At 47.3% G+C, this 17,645-nt stretch overlaps 1 protein-coding gene across 1 annotated transcript; it reads left to right on the top strand.

Annotated features, from left to right (window-relative positions):
* The first annotated feature begins 923 nt into the window (after positions 1-923).
* Positions 924-17,477, top strand: fzd8 (frizzled class receptor 8). The gene is made up of 4 exons (XM_033042150.1): positions 924-3,374; positions 4,483-4,488; positions 11,903-11,908; positions 17,467-17,477. Exon 1 carries the CDS (start codon positions 1,587-1,589, stop codon positions 3,366-3,368), a length of 1,782 nt encoding a protein of 593 aa, XP_032898041.1. The 5' UTR covers positions 924-1,586; the 3' UTR covers positions 3,369-3,374; positions 4,483-4,488; positions 11,903-11,908; positions 17,467-17,477.
* The last annotated feature ends 168 nt before the right edge of the window (positions 17,478-17,645 follow it).

The following is a 17,645-nucleotide window of genomic DNA, read 5'->3' as shown; positions in this document are numbered from 1 at the left end:
AAGATGTCATATTCGGATAACCTCGGGACCCTTAACCTAACCACCCAAACCGCCCAATTACATGCTCGGTCAAGAGATGTCTGCTGTTGTTTTGCGCTTTCAGAAGTATAACGATATAATGGGAACATGTTTTAAAGTAATATGTACATTGCATCATATAACACGGGGGGGGGGGTCCTCGCCTTCGAGGGCAATTTAAAATGTAAGAACATATTAAAATAAACAAGATTTTAATTTTATCATAAAGTTTTACCAGTCAAGTTGATTCACTGGTGACAGAGGCGAGCCGAGGTTTTTTTGTTTTAGAAATCATACTCTGAATTCCTAAAAAAGCCTTTACTGAAACTCGTCCGATCATAAAGTGAGCAATGTGCAGAGGCAGGGAGAATCACGAGAAGATTGGCGGGATAATCGATCCGTTTCTTTGCAATCTCTCTCTCTCTCTATCGCCTTTTACTGTGTGTGTGTGTGTGCGTGTGTGTGTTTCGTCTCGGACTGGAGTCCCCGCGACTTCGCAGAGCGACGAGCGAAACCCGCCACTTCTTTTTTTTGTGTGGCGTTTTTGTTATTGTTTTGTTGTTTTGTTTTGTTCAAATTCGCCACTCGCTTTCTCGACAAACCTGGAGGGTTCCTGTCTCCTGATCCAACAACTCCAACCCTGGCGTGAAATCCCAGGCAATGCCAAATGAAACATCAGTGCTTCACTTAAAATGTTAAAAAAAAACGCATAACTCCCGTTCGAGAGGGGGGGGGGGGGTGGAGATTTAGGACAACCCCCTGCGAAGACCTAACAAGCGAAAATTAACCTGCTAAACGCCTAGAACCTCTGGGAACAGCCAGTCACCCTGTAAAATGGGTAAGGGTTGAGACGAGGGATTTGCCCGCCTCTGTCCCCCTGCGATTGGGGATTTGCTTCTGGAAGAGGAGGGATTTGGCCTGCCAGCTATTATAAATACACAGCAGTCGCTGGCACTCTGCACACTCGGAGCACACTAATGAGACGCGGCGCTGAAATTGATTTCGAGAGCTCTTCTATTTCGCTGCGAGAGAGTGCAGGCAGCGAGGATCTGTGCATCAGGAAGGTTGCACCACCGAGGTTCCGCTTGTAATCGCCACTGACCGGCTCCAACGAAAGGGAAAACCCAGTCTCCAAGCAAAAGAAGGGGGAAAAAACACAAAGTTAGGAGAGGAACTGTGTGAAGTTGTGCTTTTTATTTAAACAAAAAAAAAATTCGAGAAGAGGTGGTGTCCAGCCATCTTGCTCTCACGCCTGCAAGGCTAATGTTTGATCGCCCCTGCCTGTCGCCAATGTATACAGTGGACTGTCGCTCCGTGGCCAAGTCTGAAGGAGTTAAAATGTGCCGAATCTGATCCGCATGTTGTGCTGAGATCCGGAGGGGGGGGAACAGGGGGGGGTGGGGGGTGGGGGGACGCTCACAGTCACACTCTGCGTTTATTTAAGGATCTATATTGGTGGTGTTTATAAACAGTCTGCCGGGCAAAAAGAGGAGGAGGGGTGGGAGGAGAGAGAGAGAGAGAGAGAAAGAAAATAAGCAGCGAGCAGTCGGGGAGAGGCTGTTGGCGACATGGAGAGTTGCTTGCTGGAGGTCTACCTGCTGTACGTCTTGGCATTAATGCACAGATCGAGCGGGGCCGCGGGCAAGGATCTATCGTGCCAGGAGATCACCGTGCCCCTGTGCAAGGGCATCGGCTACAACTACACCTACATGCCCAACCAGTTCAACCACGACTCGCAGGACGAGGCGGGTCTGGAGGTGCACCAGTTCTGGCCGCTGGTGGAGATCCAGTGCTCGGCCGACCTGCGCTTCTTCCTGTGCAGCATGTACACGCCGATCTGCCTGGAGGACTACAAGAAGCCGCTGCCGCCGTGCCGCAGCGTGTGCGAGCGGGCCAAGGCCGGCTGCGCCCCCCTCATGCGGCAGTACGGCTTCGCCTGGCCCGACAGGATGAGGTGTGAGCGGCTGCCGCGGCAGGACAGCCCCGACACCCTGTGCATGGATTACAACCGCACCGAGCTCCGCAGCGCTGCCCCGGCCGCACCCGCACCCGCCGCCCCGCTACAACCCACCAGGAGGCCGGACAAGCCGGAGAGAGGCCGGGGTGGAGGTGGTGGTGGAGGACAGGCTCAGCCGCAGCCGCCGACCTCCTGCCAGGCGGGCTGCCTGTGCCGGCCCCCCATGGTGCAGCTAAAGAGCGAGAGGCACCCGCTCTACAACCGGGTGAGCACCGGCCGCCTGCCCAACTGCGCCGTGCCGTGCTACGACCCCTACTTCTCGGCGGACGAGCGCAGCTTCGCCGCCTTCTGGATCGGCCTGTGGTCAGTGCTGTGCTTCGCCTCCACGCTCACCACCGTGGCCACTTTCCTGATCGACATGGAGCGCTTCAAGTACCCCGAGCGCCCCATCATCTTCCTCTCCGCCTGCTACCTGTTCGTGTCGGCCGGCTACCTGGTGAGGCTGGTGGCGGGGCATGAGAGTGTGGCTTGCGGCCGCCGCCAGCTCGGCTCCGAGCAGCACGTCCACTACGAGACGACGGGGCCGGCCCTCTGCACCGTGGTCTTCCTGCTGGTCTACTTCTTCGGCATGGCCAGCTCCATCTGGTGGGTCATCCTGTCCCTCACCTGGTTCCTGGCTGCCGGCATGAAGTGGGGCAACGAGGCGATCGCCGGCTACTCGCAGTATTTCCATTTGGCCGCCTGGTTGGTGCCCAGCGTCAAGTCCATCGCCGTGTTGGCTCTCAGCTCGGTGGACGGCGATCCGGTGGCCGGCATCTGCTACGTGGGCAACCAGAACCTGGACAACCTGCGGGGCTTCGTGTTGGCTCCGCTGGTCATCTACCTGCTCATCGGCAGCATGTTCCTCCTGGCCGGCTTCATCTCCCTCTTTCGCATCCGGAGGGTCATCAAACAAGGAGGGGGAGCCCAGACCGACAAGCTGGAGAAGCTGATGATCCGCATTGGGGTGTTCACCGTGCTGTACACCGTGCCCGCCACCATCGTGGTGGCCTGCTACTTCTACGAGCAGCATAACCGGCCGAGCTGGGAGCTGAGCCACAACTGCCGGTGCCCCGGTGACAGGGGGCAGGGAGGGGAAGCGGCCAGGAAACCCGACTACGCCGTCTTCATGCTCAAGTACTTCATGTGTCTACTGGTGGGCATCACGTCGGGCGTGTGGATCTGGTCGGGCAAGACGCTGGAGTCGTGGAGGGCTTTCTGCACGCGTTGCTGTTGGGGCAGAAAAGGGACAGGCGGATCCTTGTACAGCGACGCCAGCACCGGCTTAACCTGGAGGTCAGGCACGGCGAGCTCAATGTCCTACCCTAAGCAAGTGCCACTGTCCCAGGTCTGACACCTCGTCACAAGACCCTTTTAACCCCCCTCACTCTCCTCGAAGATTCTCACCCAACATCTTTATTAACACGTTAATGAACGTCTAATGGTATCCATTAGTCAGAAGTGAAGGACTGACCAGAACTAATGCTTCTAAATCTTAGAACCGTGTTATATGCACAGGACATCCACGAGATGTTAAAATGTCGGAGGACAAGCATTGTCTGCTGCGTATTGCTCCTGAGCAGGGACTTTATATATTAAAAAAAACTATCTGGAGTTCTGTTTTATCCTGCAGAGTCAAACCCTCGTAATTGCTGGCATCTATTTGCTAAAGTAACTTTAAACCGAGGGACAATAAAAATGGCGTGCTTGACATATCTTAACACATTGGGTGCATCAATCGGCCTTAAAAAATCCTGTTTAAAAAAAAATATCCCATGTAATACGGGTTTCTTGCAAAAAAGTTGTATTTATATAATTATTTGTACTATGAACACAAACTTGTAAATTGTGTACATAACAAAAGTGTTTTTTTAAGTATATACAGAGTATGTAAATTTTTTTGTATTAAAAAAAATCTAGTGGTTACTTCAGCCAGAGCAACAGAAATATTTGAAGCAATTATTCTATTTTGACAATAAAACATCTTTTGATTTAATCACGTTTGCAGACATCCTCTCTGGAGACTCTTATTTCAGCGGGAAACCTGTACATTTACTTATGGGAGAAGGATGTGGAGGAATGTTAGTTTAGGAGGAAAACTGTTTTGGTATTTGTTGGACTTTTTACCTGCCTGCCCAGTGCCTGAGTACATAATTTCTTAAACGAGGGCTAATTCAATAGGGTTAATCTGTAGGTGAGCCTTTTGAATCCAATAACTTTGATGTCTCGTTTCCAAGCTTGAAGTACTTCCCCCCTCCCGTCTTTCTCTCTCATCAGTCCTTGGTTCCTGCTTGTTTTCAAGGCCACCGTGGTGCCTTCAAATGTAGTAAAAGGGACGGGGTTTTTTTTTGGACTTAACTCGTTTAAACGGGGGGACGAGTTGTAACAGTTAGTGAGCATGAAGGGAACGAAGGACAGTCTTTTAAACAGTTTTTTTCTGTATTGTTGACCAGACTGCAGGCAGTAAGGCACAGGCCCGGACATATAGAAATACACATGAATGCCCTACAGGTGGTCCAACTCACATAATCCCCCAATTTAAGGCGCTCTCCTTAGCAAGACAATTGCGTTACAAAGCCCTCTCTTTTTTGCTCCTAATTGAAGCGATGGACAAGTATTATAGACTACAAGCTGTAAAAAAAAACTCCATGGCAATTGCTCCGACCTATAGTTGCAAGCAGTTCAGCCTTGTTCAGGCATATGTACGCTCCTCATAAAAGGGCATTTTATTCTTTTTTTATTTAATTTAGCGGCAGTTTTTGGCCGACATAAAAAGAAACTCTGCCCAAATACACACAGTAATTTTATGGCAGATTAGGGATAATTTAAAAGTAATTGGGAAGGCTGCACATTAGTGCTGAAAAGATGCCCCCCGGGACCAGCATTAGACTGTCAATCAGGGTTAGAAGTGGGACAGTTAGACCCATCTCTGTGGGTCAGTCTCACTTAATCAAGGCAGCTCATCCAGCACATACGACGGTTTTATGGCCTCCTCAAGTTTAACAAGGCAATGTTACCGTAAACTTGAGTGGTAGTACGAGGTTACTCTACCTGAATTTTCGGGGAGGAGAGGGTTCATTGAAAGTCAATTTAAAAAAAATAAAAAATGTTAAAATGTAAAATTCCTATAAGAACTCACTCATACTATGGGCTTGCGCCACTGACCATTTTACAGTTCGGCGAACGAGACGATTTACTCCTTTTTTTTAAAATTGGTACTCATGTTCCATAATTAACAACGACATGTGTGTTAAACCTCTCAATTCTTGCATATTAACAGTTTTCTTGCCGTGTTATGTGCGCTGTGAAGCTAAGCAGTGCACACAGCTCTGTGGGTGGCGCGTGTACATTTTACCACATTATTTAATCAGACAGTCGGCAAAGTAAATAAAGACCTACTCAGGAATGACAAACACAAGCCGGCTTGGAACGAACGGCGGAAGAGCTGGAATGGCGGCTCTGAAGAATCCTTTATTTTTTTTAATTGACCTATTTACATTGAAACTTCCTCTCCGGCTCTTTGCCCTGGCGATCGGCGTAACGTGCAGTAGTTCCTTGGTCTTTGCAGTCTAAAGGTTGCGACCTCGCGAGTCGGTCTCAAAGGTGATTACAGTTGCACACCCCTGAGGATAGTTTACTTTAGTTTAGAGATACAGCGCGGAAACAGGCTGAAGGGAACCGACCAGCAATCCCTGCACATTAACACTACCCTACTCACACTAGGAAAAAATTACACATTTTATTTTACAAATTACACTTGTACTTTACAAATTACACTTGTAAATTACACAAGACAAGTCTAACGACGTACAATTAACTTGGTGTAAGTGTAAATTGTTCCTAGTGGGTGTAGGACAGTGTTAGTGTGTGCGGGGATCGCCGGTCGGCGCGAACTCGGTGGTGTTTCCGTGCTGTACCTCTAAACCAAACTAAAGTAAAAGAACCTACTTGGTTAACCTGTACGTCTTTGGAAGTTCCCAGCTCAATAATGAATGCAAAGTCATCAGTTTGCACGAAAGTACATCTAAAAGAGTGAACGTGATCCCCATGTGTTTCAGTTCGTCAAATGCAGATGGTAGTCTGCTCTGCATTGCAGTCTTGTTTTTAATGGTAGGGAGAATGGCAACAGGCAAGGGGAGGGGAGGGAATCCTTTATTTTCCTACTGCTTAACTCTTCCATTTTCTGGTTACAGGTAATAGACCAGTATTTTTGTTTTTAACTTTTCCTTCCGCATCAATAACCGCATTATCAGCTTAAAACGATAAAATTTCGCCCTTCCAAAAAAAAAAAACCCCCCACTCTGTGTAAAGGCTTTGCAACCCTCCCCGTGTGCAGGTTTTGCGTTGGAGGCAAGTTCCAGTATTTACATTCCATGTCGCCGCTTGGCGTGGCGATGTTAGTTTATGCAATGTGGGGAATCTTGAGAATGGACTTCCACCAAAATCTAGGTCCAGCCAGCTGCATTCCTCGAATACTGTGGGATCATTGATTCTTCTTTTTTGTGCTTAGAAATAATTACGGTCACCTTAAAGCCTCGTGTTAACGTGCACATCAAGAACTCAGATGACCCCCGGTAACACTGATAGGGGTTGCAATCCGAGAAGGTGAGAGAGCCACTGACTTTATTGAGCGCCTTTGCTGGCTCTGCATATCGGTGGATATAATTTCAACGGTGCGAATCTCTTAAAGCTGCAGCCTCCCTTGTTCCAAGTGCCAGCTGGTCGGATGAATCTCCTCCACAGCAGCAACTCCATGCCGTGCGTTCTTTAAAATAGTTCGGATTTGCCTTCTCAACGGTTTTGCCTTCTCTACGGTTACCGACATCAATATCGTGTCACTTTCGCCAGCCGTTGATTTGGCTTTTGGCATTTTCTCACCTGGAGGAAGGGGGCCGGGGGTTACTTTTCACACGCACGCTAGTGTCACCAAGCCTCTGCAGCTGTCGCAAGCACCACCGGCCCGCCGTGAGACAAACTTCCTTCCTTCGCTCGAATGTCAGCCAAAGTCAAGGCACTCTGTTTAGTTCGCCCAAGCATCACCACTTGACTCCAGCCTTCTTCCTGGCTGCCACTGCGAGATGTTCTCTAAAGTATATCAGGAGTGTGAAGGTAGCAGGGGAAATAGTAGGACCTTCGAGGAGTAATGCTGGTGTTGAACCAGGCAAAGTGGGCCACGTCCTAAGTAAGTACGCCCGGCCTCTCTACACCAAGGGAAATAAAGATTGGAGATGGGTGCCTGGATAATGTGGAGCAGTTCAGATTAAGGAAGAGGTGTTAGAAACATAGAAACATAGAAAATAGGTGCAGGAGTAGGACATTTGGCCCTTCGAGCCTGCACCGCCATTCAATATGATCATGGCTGATCATCCAACTCAGTATCCTGTACCTGCCTTCTCTCCATACCCCCTGATCCCTTTAGCCACAAGGGCCACATCTAACTCCCTCTTAAATATAGCCAATGAACTGGCCTCAACTACATTCTGTGGCAGAGAATTCCACAAATTCACCACTCTCTGTGTGAAAAATGTTTTTCTCATCTCATTAGATGTTGTGGGATATACAGCGGGTGACAATTCCCCATCCCCAGATCTAGCCCAGGATGGTACTGGACGCAAGGGAACAGATAACTGGGGCCCTGACAAAGATTTGTGGCATCTTCATTAGCCACAGGTAAGGTGTCAGAAAGTAATGTTAGACAGAAAATGCTGGAGTAGCTCAGCGGTTCAGGCAGCATCTCTGGAGAGGAGGAATGGGTGACGTTTTGAATCCAGACCCTTCTTCAGACTGCTACACCAAAGTCAGACCCAAAATGCTGGAGTAACTCAGCTAATGTTGTTCCTTTATTTAAGCAGGTCTGTGGGGATAAGACAGATAAAGTACAGGCTGGTGAGCCTCGCATGGTGATAGGAACTTTATTGGAGAAAATCCTAAGGAATAGGATTTATGTACATTTGGAAAGGCAGGGACTGATCAGGATTAGACACAAAAAGCTGGGGTAGCTCAGCGGGTCAGACAGCATCTCTGGAGAAAAGGATTAGGTGACGTTTCAGGTCAAAACCCTCCTTCACCAATTCATTTCTTTCCTGCGATGTCTGACCTACTGAGTTACCCCAGCATTTTGTGTCCATCCAGATTGAACCAGCATCTGCAGTTCCTTCCTACATTTCGACTGATTAGGGATAGTCAGCATGGCTTTGTGGTGAATCCCACCACTAATTTGAAAGAGTTTTTTGAGGAGATAACTCTAAGAAGATTTACAAAGTCATGGCGTGTCGTCTTTATCGACATTAGTAAGGCATTTCACAGGGTTCCAGAAGATAGGCTGGTCAAGAAGGCTAATGCACATAGCATCCAAGACAGGTCATCCAGCGTGGAAACAGGCCTTTCAGCCATACATGACCACGCCGACCAACATGTTCCAACTACAAAGTTGTCCCACCTGCCCGCATTTGGCCCATATCCCTCTAAACCTATCCTATCCATGTACCATGAATCTCTGGAACTCTCTGCCACAGAAGGTAGTTGAGGCCAGTTCATTGGCTATCTTTAGAGGGAGTTAGATGTGGCTAAAGGGGTCAGGGGGTATGGAGAGAAGGCAGGTACAGGATAATGAGTTGGATGATCAGCCACGATCATATTGAATGGTGGTGCAGGCTCGAAGGGCCGAATGGCCTACTCCTGCACCTATTTTCTATGTTTCTATGTTTACCTGTCCAAATGTTTCTTAAACGTTGCGATATAACCTACCTCAATGAACTCCTCCCGTAGCTCGTTCCATACACCCACCACCCTTTGTTAAATATGGTACCCCTCAAGTTCCTATTAAATATTTCCCTCCTCACCTTAAAACAAAGTCATCTGGTTCTCAATTCCTCTACACTGGGCAAAAGAGTCTGTGAGTTTACCTGATCTATTCCTCTCCTGATTCTGTACACTTCTGTAACATCACCCCTCGTCCTCCTGCGCTCCAAGGAATACCGCCCTAGCCTGCTCAACCTCTCTATAGATCAGGCCCTCAAGTCCTGGCAACAGCCTTGTAAATCTCAGCACCCTTTCCTGCTTGGCACCATCTTTCTCATAACATGGTGCTCAAAACTAAACACAATACTCCAAATGCGGTCTCACCTAAGTCTTATATAACTGCAACATGACCTCCCAGCTTCCATACTCGAAACCAATGTGCCAAAATACTTTTTTGACCACCCTATATACCTGTGATGCCACTTTCAAGGAACAAGATACCACCGCTCCTAGATACCTCTGCTCTATAACACTATAACATTCCCCAGAGCCTACCATTCACTGTGTAGTTCCTGCCCATGTTAGACTTCCCAAAAGGTTGTTTAATTGGGTCCAGAATTGGCTTGGTGATAGGAGGTAAAGGATGGTGGTAGAAAGATGCTTTTATGATTCGAAGTTTGTGATTTCTAGTCTAATGCGGATTTCAGTGCTGGGGCCTTTGTTTAGGAAATTAACTGTAGATGCTGGTTTAAACGGAAGTCTATAAATGTATGCCAGATATTCATCATCATTTTGTCTAAATCCTGGAACTCTTCTGCCATTATTACTGTGGCAGTATGCCTTCAGAAATACAAGTTTATCCCTTTATCAATGGTGGATCCAAATCCAGCAGCACTTTCAATGCTTCAATGGTTCAATGGTACCTGATTTGTCACATGTACCGATGTACAGTGAAATTCATTTTTGTATAGAGTTCAGTGCAAGTATCACTGTAGATGTTAAAGCTCGCCCGAGCTCTGGAGTAATAAATGCCGTCAGACATTGATGCTCACAGTAAAAACACAACTTTATTAAGCTAATGGAAGTGGGAGAGTCACACACTTGCCAGCTGCTTGCAGTCCCACTGAATTATTTTGTGCACAGGCAGTACATTTATACAGTGCCCTCCATAATGTTTGGGACAAAGACCCGTCATTTTGAAAAAAATCACATGTGGTTAAAATGCACATTGTCAGATTTTAATAAAGGCAATATTTATACATTCTTATACATTTTGGTTTCACCGTGTATAAATTATAGCAGTGTTCAGTCTACGGCTAGTCCCCTTCAGTTTTTTCTTCAGCATACTGTATAAAAGGCATGCTTAATAGGGTTCAGATCGGGTGATTGACTTGGCCACTCAAAATTGACCAATTTTTAAGCTTTGAAAAACTTGATTTAGCAGTATGTTTGGGATCATTGCCTTGCTGTAGAATGAAATGCCGGCCAATGTTTTGAAGCTTAATTGAACTTGAGCAGATAGGATGTATCTATACACTTCAGAATTAATTATGCTACTACCATCTGCAGTTATATCATCAATGAAGATAAGTGAGCCATTACCATCAGCAACCATATATGCCCAGGCCATAACACCCCCACCACCGTGTTTCACAGATGAAGTGGTAAGCTTTGGATCTTGGGCAGTTAATTCACTCCTCCATACTTTGCTCTTGCCATCACTCTGATATAAGTTAATCTTTGTCTCATCTGTCCACAAGACCTTTTTCCAGAACTGTAGTTGCTTTTAAGTAATTCTTGGCAAACTGTAACCTGGCCATCCTATTTTTGCAGCTAACCAGTGGTTTGCATCTTGCAGCGTAGCCTCTGTATTTCTGTTCATGAAGCCTTCTGCGGACAGTGATCATTGACAATTCCACACCTGACTCCTGAAGAGTGTTTCTGATCTGTCGGACAGGTGTTTGGGGATTTTTCTTTATTATAGAGAGAATTCTTCTGTCATCAGCTGTGGAGGTCTTCCTTGGTCTACCAGTCCCTTTATGATTAGTAAGCTCACCAGTGCTCTCTTTCTTCTTAATAATGTTCCAAACAATTGGTTTTGGTAAGCCTAAGGTTTGGCTGATGTCTCTAACAGTTTTATTATTGTTTCTCAGTCTCATAATGGCTTCTTTGACTTTCATTGGCACAACTTTGGTCCTCATGTTGATAAACAGCAATAAAAGTTTCCAAAGGTGATGGAAAGGCTGGAGGAAAGACTAGGAGCCGAGAGCTCTCTTATACCTGCATTAAGGAGGCAATTAAATACACCTGAGCAATTACAAACGCCCGCGAAGCCATGTGTCCCAAACATTATGGTGCCCTGAAATGGGGGGGACTATGTATAAACACAGCTTTAATTTCTACATGGTGAAACCAAAATGTATAAAAATACCCTTTAATAAAATCTGACATTGTGCACTTTAACCACATGTAATTTTTTCTATTACAAATCTCAAATTGTGGAGTACAGAGGCAAATAAATAAATGATAGGTCTTTGTCGCAAACATTATGGAGGACACAGTACATGAGTAGTCGCAGGTCCAGCAAATCACCCAGTCAGCACATTTCCTGCACCGGTTCTTATCATGTCCAGAACAGATTTGTTTTTCTCTGAGGTTCGACTTGGTATCGGGCATCGTCCCTTTTTAGTCACAACGCCCTTTGCAGTTCTGAAAAACCTCCTGTTATTCATGAGCTTGCAATTCTAAGTAAGTAAAGCAGACTCACGCGCACCATGCAATCTGTAGCAACACATTTTGTCATCCACCCCCCCAGTCACGTACACATTAACACTTAAACCCACTTCCTCCTCTACACTGAGCACTGAGATATATCTTACATAAGCATCCCAGATACAGTACAGGTGTGTGGCAGTGGTACACTGAGACACAGTACAGAGTCTCCAGTTTTTGGCGCCATTTTCAAGTCCCAGTTGTTGTAAGCAGGGGCGGAAAACCTGGGGGGACCAGAGGGGACACGTCCCCCCCCCCATGTTTTGTGATGAGGGGAGACATCCCCCCAAGTTTTTGTCATCCGGATTTTAAAATCTCCGCTTTCCGCGTGACAGTGGTGGTAGGACTGCTGATCGAGGGCGCCGATTGGATGAGAGAGACGTCGGTCAGCAGGCAATGGGGGCGGGACATGATGATTCAGCGCTATGATTGGAGGAGGGAGGAGTGGAGGGGGGGGTGGGACTGAGGATAGAGTGCGGTGATTGGAGGAGGGAGACGCGGCACAGACCTGCGCCTCATCCGCAGCCAGGATTGATCCCGGCCGGGTCTCCGGCGCTGTCCCGTCCCCACCCGAGTGCCCCCTCCCCCCTCCACACAGGTGGCAAGAGAGGTCGGGAGTCAGACGCGAGCTGTACCCCCAGGCCCACAGCTCAACTCTGCCTGTCCCGCCAGGTTAACCTGCCTGGGCTTGTGGGAAATATGGCCAGCGCGGAGAAGCAGCGCCCGTCAGTACAGGCAGGGCTGTAGGTTTACCCGGCGAGACAGGCAGAGTTGAGCTGCATTTAGCGCTGGACTGAGCCTCTGAAGCCTCGTGTGCGAGTGTGCGCATGCGCGTGCGGCCGCCAAAAAATTGTGTCCCTCCTGTACCCCGGTCCCCTCCATGTTTTGATAGCGAGTTCCGTGCCTGTTTGTAAGTGCAAGGTTCTTGACCTCACCATGAAGGTCCATCGACCAAGTGGTGTTGCGGGGTCCGGCTGGCTAAGCATAGCCGCACAGTGCTCCATGGCGGGACGTCGCGTGTGGTCCGCTCGCTCGGCCTCTTGGAGCGGCGCCCAGACCAGCCAAGCACCAGGCTGTTGCAGGGCCTCCAGCGGCCCACTCCACCGTCGAGTCACTGCAACCCGTCCCGCAGCCAGTCCGCCTACAGGGCCCTCTGCCTGACTCCTTTCACTCTGGGTGGGCGAGCAGGGCCCACCAGGAGGGTCCTCCATCCACTGTCCACAGCGAGAGGGCCCTCAGTCCGTGGCGGGAGAACCAGATCTTCCGGGTGAGTCCCTGGTCCAAACAGAAAGACCACATCAGTTTAAGGTGGGAGTTTAGCATTACCATCTTCAGCAGAGTTAGGGGGTGGGCAATGCTGGCCTTGTCAGGTATGGTCAGATCCCATAAAAATGCATTACAATTGCAAGGTCATAAGGAATAGGAGTAGAATTAGGCCATTCGGCCCATCAGGTCTACTCCGTCATTCAATCAAGGCTGACTCTTGAATTTCAGGCACATTGCTGGTGTCTTCCACTGTGAAGACTGGTGCAAAAAAGTTATTCAAATCCTCTGCCATTACTTTATTCCCCATTATCACTTCTCCAGCATCATTCTTCAGCGACCCAACGTCCACTCTTGCCTCTTTCTTGCCCTTTATACAATGAAACTACTCTTGCCATCCTCTTTTATGTTATTGGCTAGCTTACCTTCGTATTTCATCTTTTCTCCCCGTGTTGTCTTTTTAGCAACCTGCGAAAAATGGAAAGAACGAACGTCGAGATGTCACAAGCAATGGCCCTGTGGGGAATTTTGTGGGGAAAACTGCAAACTGCAGCACAGCGACCCTCAAAATACTAATGATGATCCCAGTGACCCAAGCAACAGAAGCAATACATGATTTACTCATTAACAGGAGGTTAAAGGCTTTCAATATGAGCTAAACCCATGATGTAATGTGAAAGTTCTTTACATTCACGCACATTCCAAATCGTGTCACCCAGAGTTCAAAGCATTTAACAAACAGTTCAATTCATAAATAACCCAGACCGGGAGTTAAATTATACCTTTATTAAACTTTGCGAGAAGTCATATTTTACAACCTCCTCATTCTTCCATTGGTTATTTGCATTGAAAAACTGGCTGTATATTTACAATTTGCTGTGTAACTAAAAAACAAACCAGAATGGTAAAAGCATTTGTAAACTGTACATTCAAGCAATCACAGGCGGGATAAGTGGAGGCATTTTTTTGGCACACAGGCGATGCAATTAGTTTTGTTTAAACAAGTTGTAGCTACTGTCAAAATTAATCATGTGAAAAATGTAGTCGCTGTAAACATACTCTCGACAAACGTATCACTCTACAATGATGTGATTCTTTTCATGTTGTACATGGGGCGCCTTGGAGACACTCATTTCTGATGATATGCTTTGCAACAAGGAACTAATTGTGCGGTGTGCCTTAACATTGCTGACCACTGGTAATACCATCTTCTGGCCTTTGCAGATCCATATATTCATCAATGCCTTTCTCCCAGTGAATTATCTTTCTATGTTATGGCAATACGAGGGCCGAAGTAGAGTCTCACTTCAAGAGAGAAACTGTTTGAAAATTGAAATAAGACTGTCTATCTGTGGATAGACACAAAAAGCTGGAGTAACTCAGTGGGGACAGGCAGCATCTCTGGAGAGAAGGAATGGGTGACGTTTCAGGTCGAGACCCTTCAGACTGGTTAGGGATAAGGGAAATGAGAGAAATAGACGGTGATGTGGAGAGATAAAGAACGATGAATGAAAGATATGCAAAAAGGTAATGATGATGAAGGAAACAGGCCATTGTTAGCTGTTTGTAGGGTGAAAACAAGAAGCTAGTGCTACTTGGGTGGGGGAGGGATAGAGAGAGGGAATGCCTGTAAATTCTCTGCCGCAAAAGGCAGTAGAGGCCAATTCACTAGATGTGTTCAAGAGAGAGTTAGATTTCGCTCAAGGCTAACGGAATCAAGGGACCTGGGGAGAAAGCAGATGCGGGGTACTGATTTTACTTCGGAGTCACGTGAGGCATGGAGGGACAGTACCAAAAAACAGTACGCCACTCATATTAAGAAGTGGGAAGCTTTCTGCCATGCAAACGATATAGCATACAACACAGTTCGGATAACGGATGTCTTGGAGTTCCTATCAACCCTGTACTATGACTATAAATTAAGTTATAGCGCAATCAACAGTGCCAGATGTGCACTATCCTCCTATTTGACACTGGAGGCAGGGCACGGGCCGATAGGAACGCACCCCTTCGTAATAAAATTAATGAAGGGAATTTACAATTCGATACCCCCAAGGCCTAGGTACACGGACACATGGGATGTGAGCATGGTACTGACCTTACTTCGTCAGTGGTGACAGCCAACGGCCTTATCTTTGTCTAAACTAACATTGAAAGTGGTAATGCTGATGGCGCCAATAACAGCCCAAAGAGTCCAGACACTACAAAAACTACGACTGGACTACATGACCAGCAACACGAATAATATAACATTCGTTGTTAAGGACCTGATCAAACAGAGCAGGCCAGGAATGCCAGGGATGAAGATCCAGTTCCTGGCATATCCAGAGGACCAACGATTGTGTGTGGTAACACATTTACACCACTATCTGAGAGTCACGGAAAACCTCAGAGGCTCAGAACAATCGTTCCTCATCAGCCACAAGAAACCACACCGAAAGGTGTCGACACAAACTATCTCCAGATGGTTAAAGGAGGTAATGGTGGTAGCGGGAATAAATACTCATATCTTTAAATCTCACTCCACCAGGGCTGCATCTACGTCGGCAGCAAGAACGATGGACGTGCCCCTTGATGACATCCTAGCAGCTGCAGGATGGGTGAACGAAAGAACGTTCCAGCGGTTTTATAATAAACCCATAATCGGACCAGGGGTATTTGCTCGTGCCATCTTAAGTTCTGTTACAATACAATACAATACAATACAATTCAATTTATTGTCATTTGGACCCCTTGAGGTCCAAACGAAATGTCGTTTCTGCAGCCATACATTACAAACAAATAGACCCAAGACACAACATAATTTACATAAACATCCATCACATTGCTGTGATGGAAGGCCAAAAAAACTTATCTCTCCACTGCACTCTCCCCCCCGATGTCAGAGTCAAAGTCAAAGTCAAAGCCCCCGGCGGGCGTTGGCGAATTGTCCCGCAGCCATTAAAGCCACGCCGGGTGATGCAAGGTCGCACACCGGGTTCTTGGTGTTAGAGCCCCCGGTGTCCCGCAGCCATTCCAAGCCGCGCGGGACGGTGCTGTAAAGCCCCGCTCAGGTGCTCTTCAACCCCGCAACTCGGGTGGGAGAAGTCGCCGTTGCGGAAGCCCTGAAAAGCGGTCTCCCTCCAGGGACCCGCGGGCTCCTGGTGCCGCCCGCCAAACCCGCAGTTGCAGCCACCGAATCTCCGGGGGTCGGGTCGCAGCAGCGTCCACCACAGCTCCACCCGCTCTGGACTCAGCCAGCTCCGCGACGGTGAGGTGAGTAGTCGGCACCACAGCCCCCGGTCTTCCTGTTGGAGGCCGCTCCTCGTTGCAGCCCCAACGACAATGGAGACCCGACAAAGAAAAGGTCGGGTCTCCCGTGCAGGGAGAGATTTAAAAGTTACCCCCTCCCCCCCACACCACCCCCACCCCCCCACACACATACCCCAACAAAAATAACAAAAACTACATAAAAACATAAGACATAAAATAATAAAAACGCAGACGGACTGCAGAGGCCGCTGCTGACGAAAGTCGCGCCGCCCAGACCTAGCTTTCCCACAGGTTCGGAGGGGAAGCAAATAAAACATTTATTTTTTCCTTTATTTTAAAGCATCAGTGTCATTACTAACTACGTTATGTCTGAATGCTTTAACAATAATCTCATCCATGGTCAATCCATTCAGTGAGTGACGCCTGGATTCGTAGCCGGCGTAAAATCACAGAGCTTTGAAATCTTCACGTAGTCACTCACGTGACTCCGAAGTAAAATAGTAAGATTAAACAAGAACTTACCAGTTTTAAGTTTGATCTTGATTTTATGAGGAGTTACGATGAGCGATTACGTGCCCTCCGCTCCCACCCTCATATTATCAAGGTCACATGGAAGTTCTAGTTTTTTTTCACAATCTTACTATTCTCAGGTCTTCTTAGTTATCTGTGATTTAACACCGCTGCTTTGAAGATTGACGCGCACGCAGACGGACGGCCCTTCTTCACGTAATCGCTCATCGTAACTCCTCATAAAATCAAGATCAAACTGGTAAGTTCTCCTTTAATCTTACTATTTTGGATGATCTGCCATGATCATATTGAATGGCGGTGCTGACTCGAAGGACCGAATGGCCTACTCCTGTACCCATTTTCTATGTTTCTGTTTAACGACTGTAGGAGTGATATTCAGTGTAGTGTGTGTGTGCATGGGTGTGAGCAGTAGCGGACTGGGTCTAAAAATATTGGTCGCCAGGAGACAAGGGGGGCCCACTTCATCAGGGGCACACTTGCCATCGGGCAAGCTGACACCCTGGCCAGTCCGCCACTGGGTGTGAGCTTGAATGAGTATGTGTGTGCATATGGGTGTGAGCTTGAATGAGTGTGTGTGTGTAAATGGGTTGAGCTTGTATGAGTGTGTGTATATGTGTGTGAGCTTGTATGAGTGTGTGTGTGTATGTGGGTGTGAACTTGAATTAGTGTGTGTGTATATGGGTGTGAGCTTGAATGAAAGTGTGTGTGTATATGGGTGTGAGATTGTATGAGAGTGTGTGTATATACAGATGTGAGCTTGTATGAATGTGCGTGTGTATATGGGTGTGAGCTTGTATGAGAGTGTGTGTGTAAATGGTGTGAGCTTGAATGAATGTGTGTGTGTGATGCTCTCGACTGCTAGACAAATTATCACACATATTTGTGATTCCCAGATACAAACCCCAAGCCAGCAAGTTGTTTGGAAGTAAAACCTAAGGTATTTGTTTCCTGTTTAGAACAATTTATTGGCATTGGTTCACATAAACAGATGAATGCTCCTGATATGTAAACTGACATACGATTGTGAAATAATTATCTTGTCAGATCGCCTGACATTGTTTCATCAACTGGT

This window comes from Amblyraja radiata, chromosome 2 (genome assembly GCF_010909765.2).
Source record: "Amblyraja radiata isolate CabotCenter1 chromosome 2, sAmbRad1.1.pri, whole genome shotgun sequence".
Lineage (NCBI taxonomy): Eukaryota > Metazoa > Chordata > Chondrichthyes > Rajiformes > Rajidae > Amblyraja > Amblyraja radiata.
Note: the sequence above shows the minus strand (reverse complement) of the source record. Positions and strands in the feature narration are given on the sequence as shown.

Excerpts from the sequence above, each read along its gene's own strand:
- fzd8 (XM_033042150.1), top strand. The coding sequence starts at position 1,587 with ATGGAGAGTTGCTTGCTGGAGGTCTACCTGCTGTACGTCTTGGCATTA.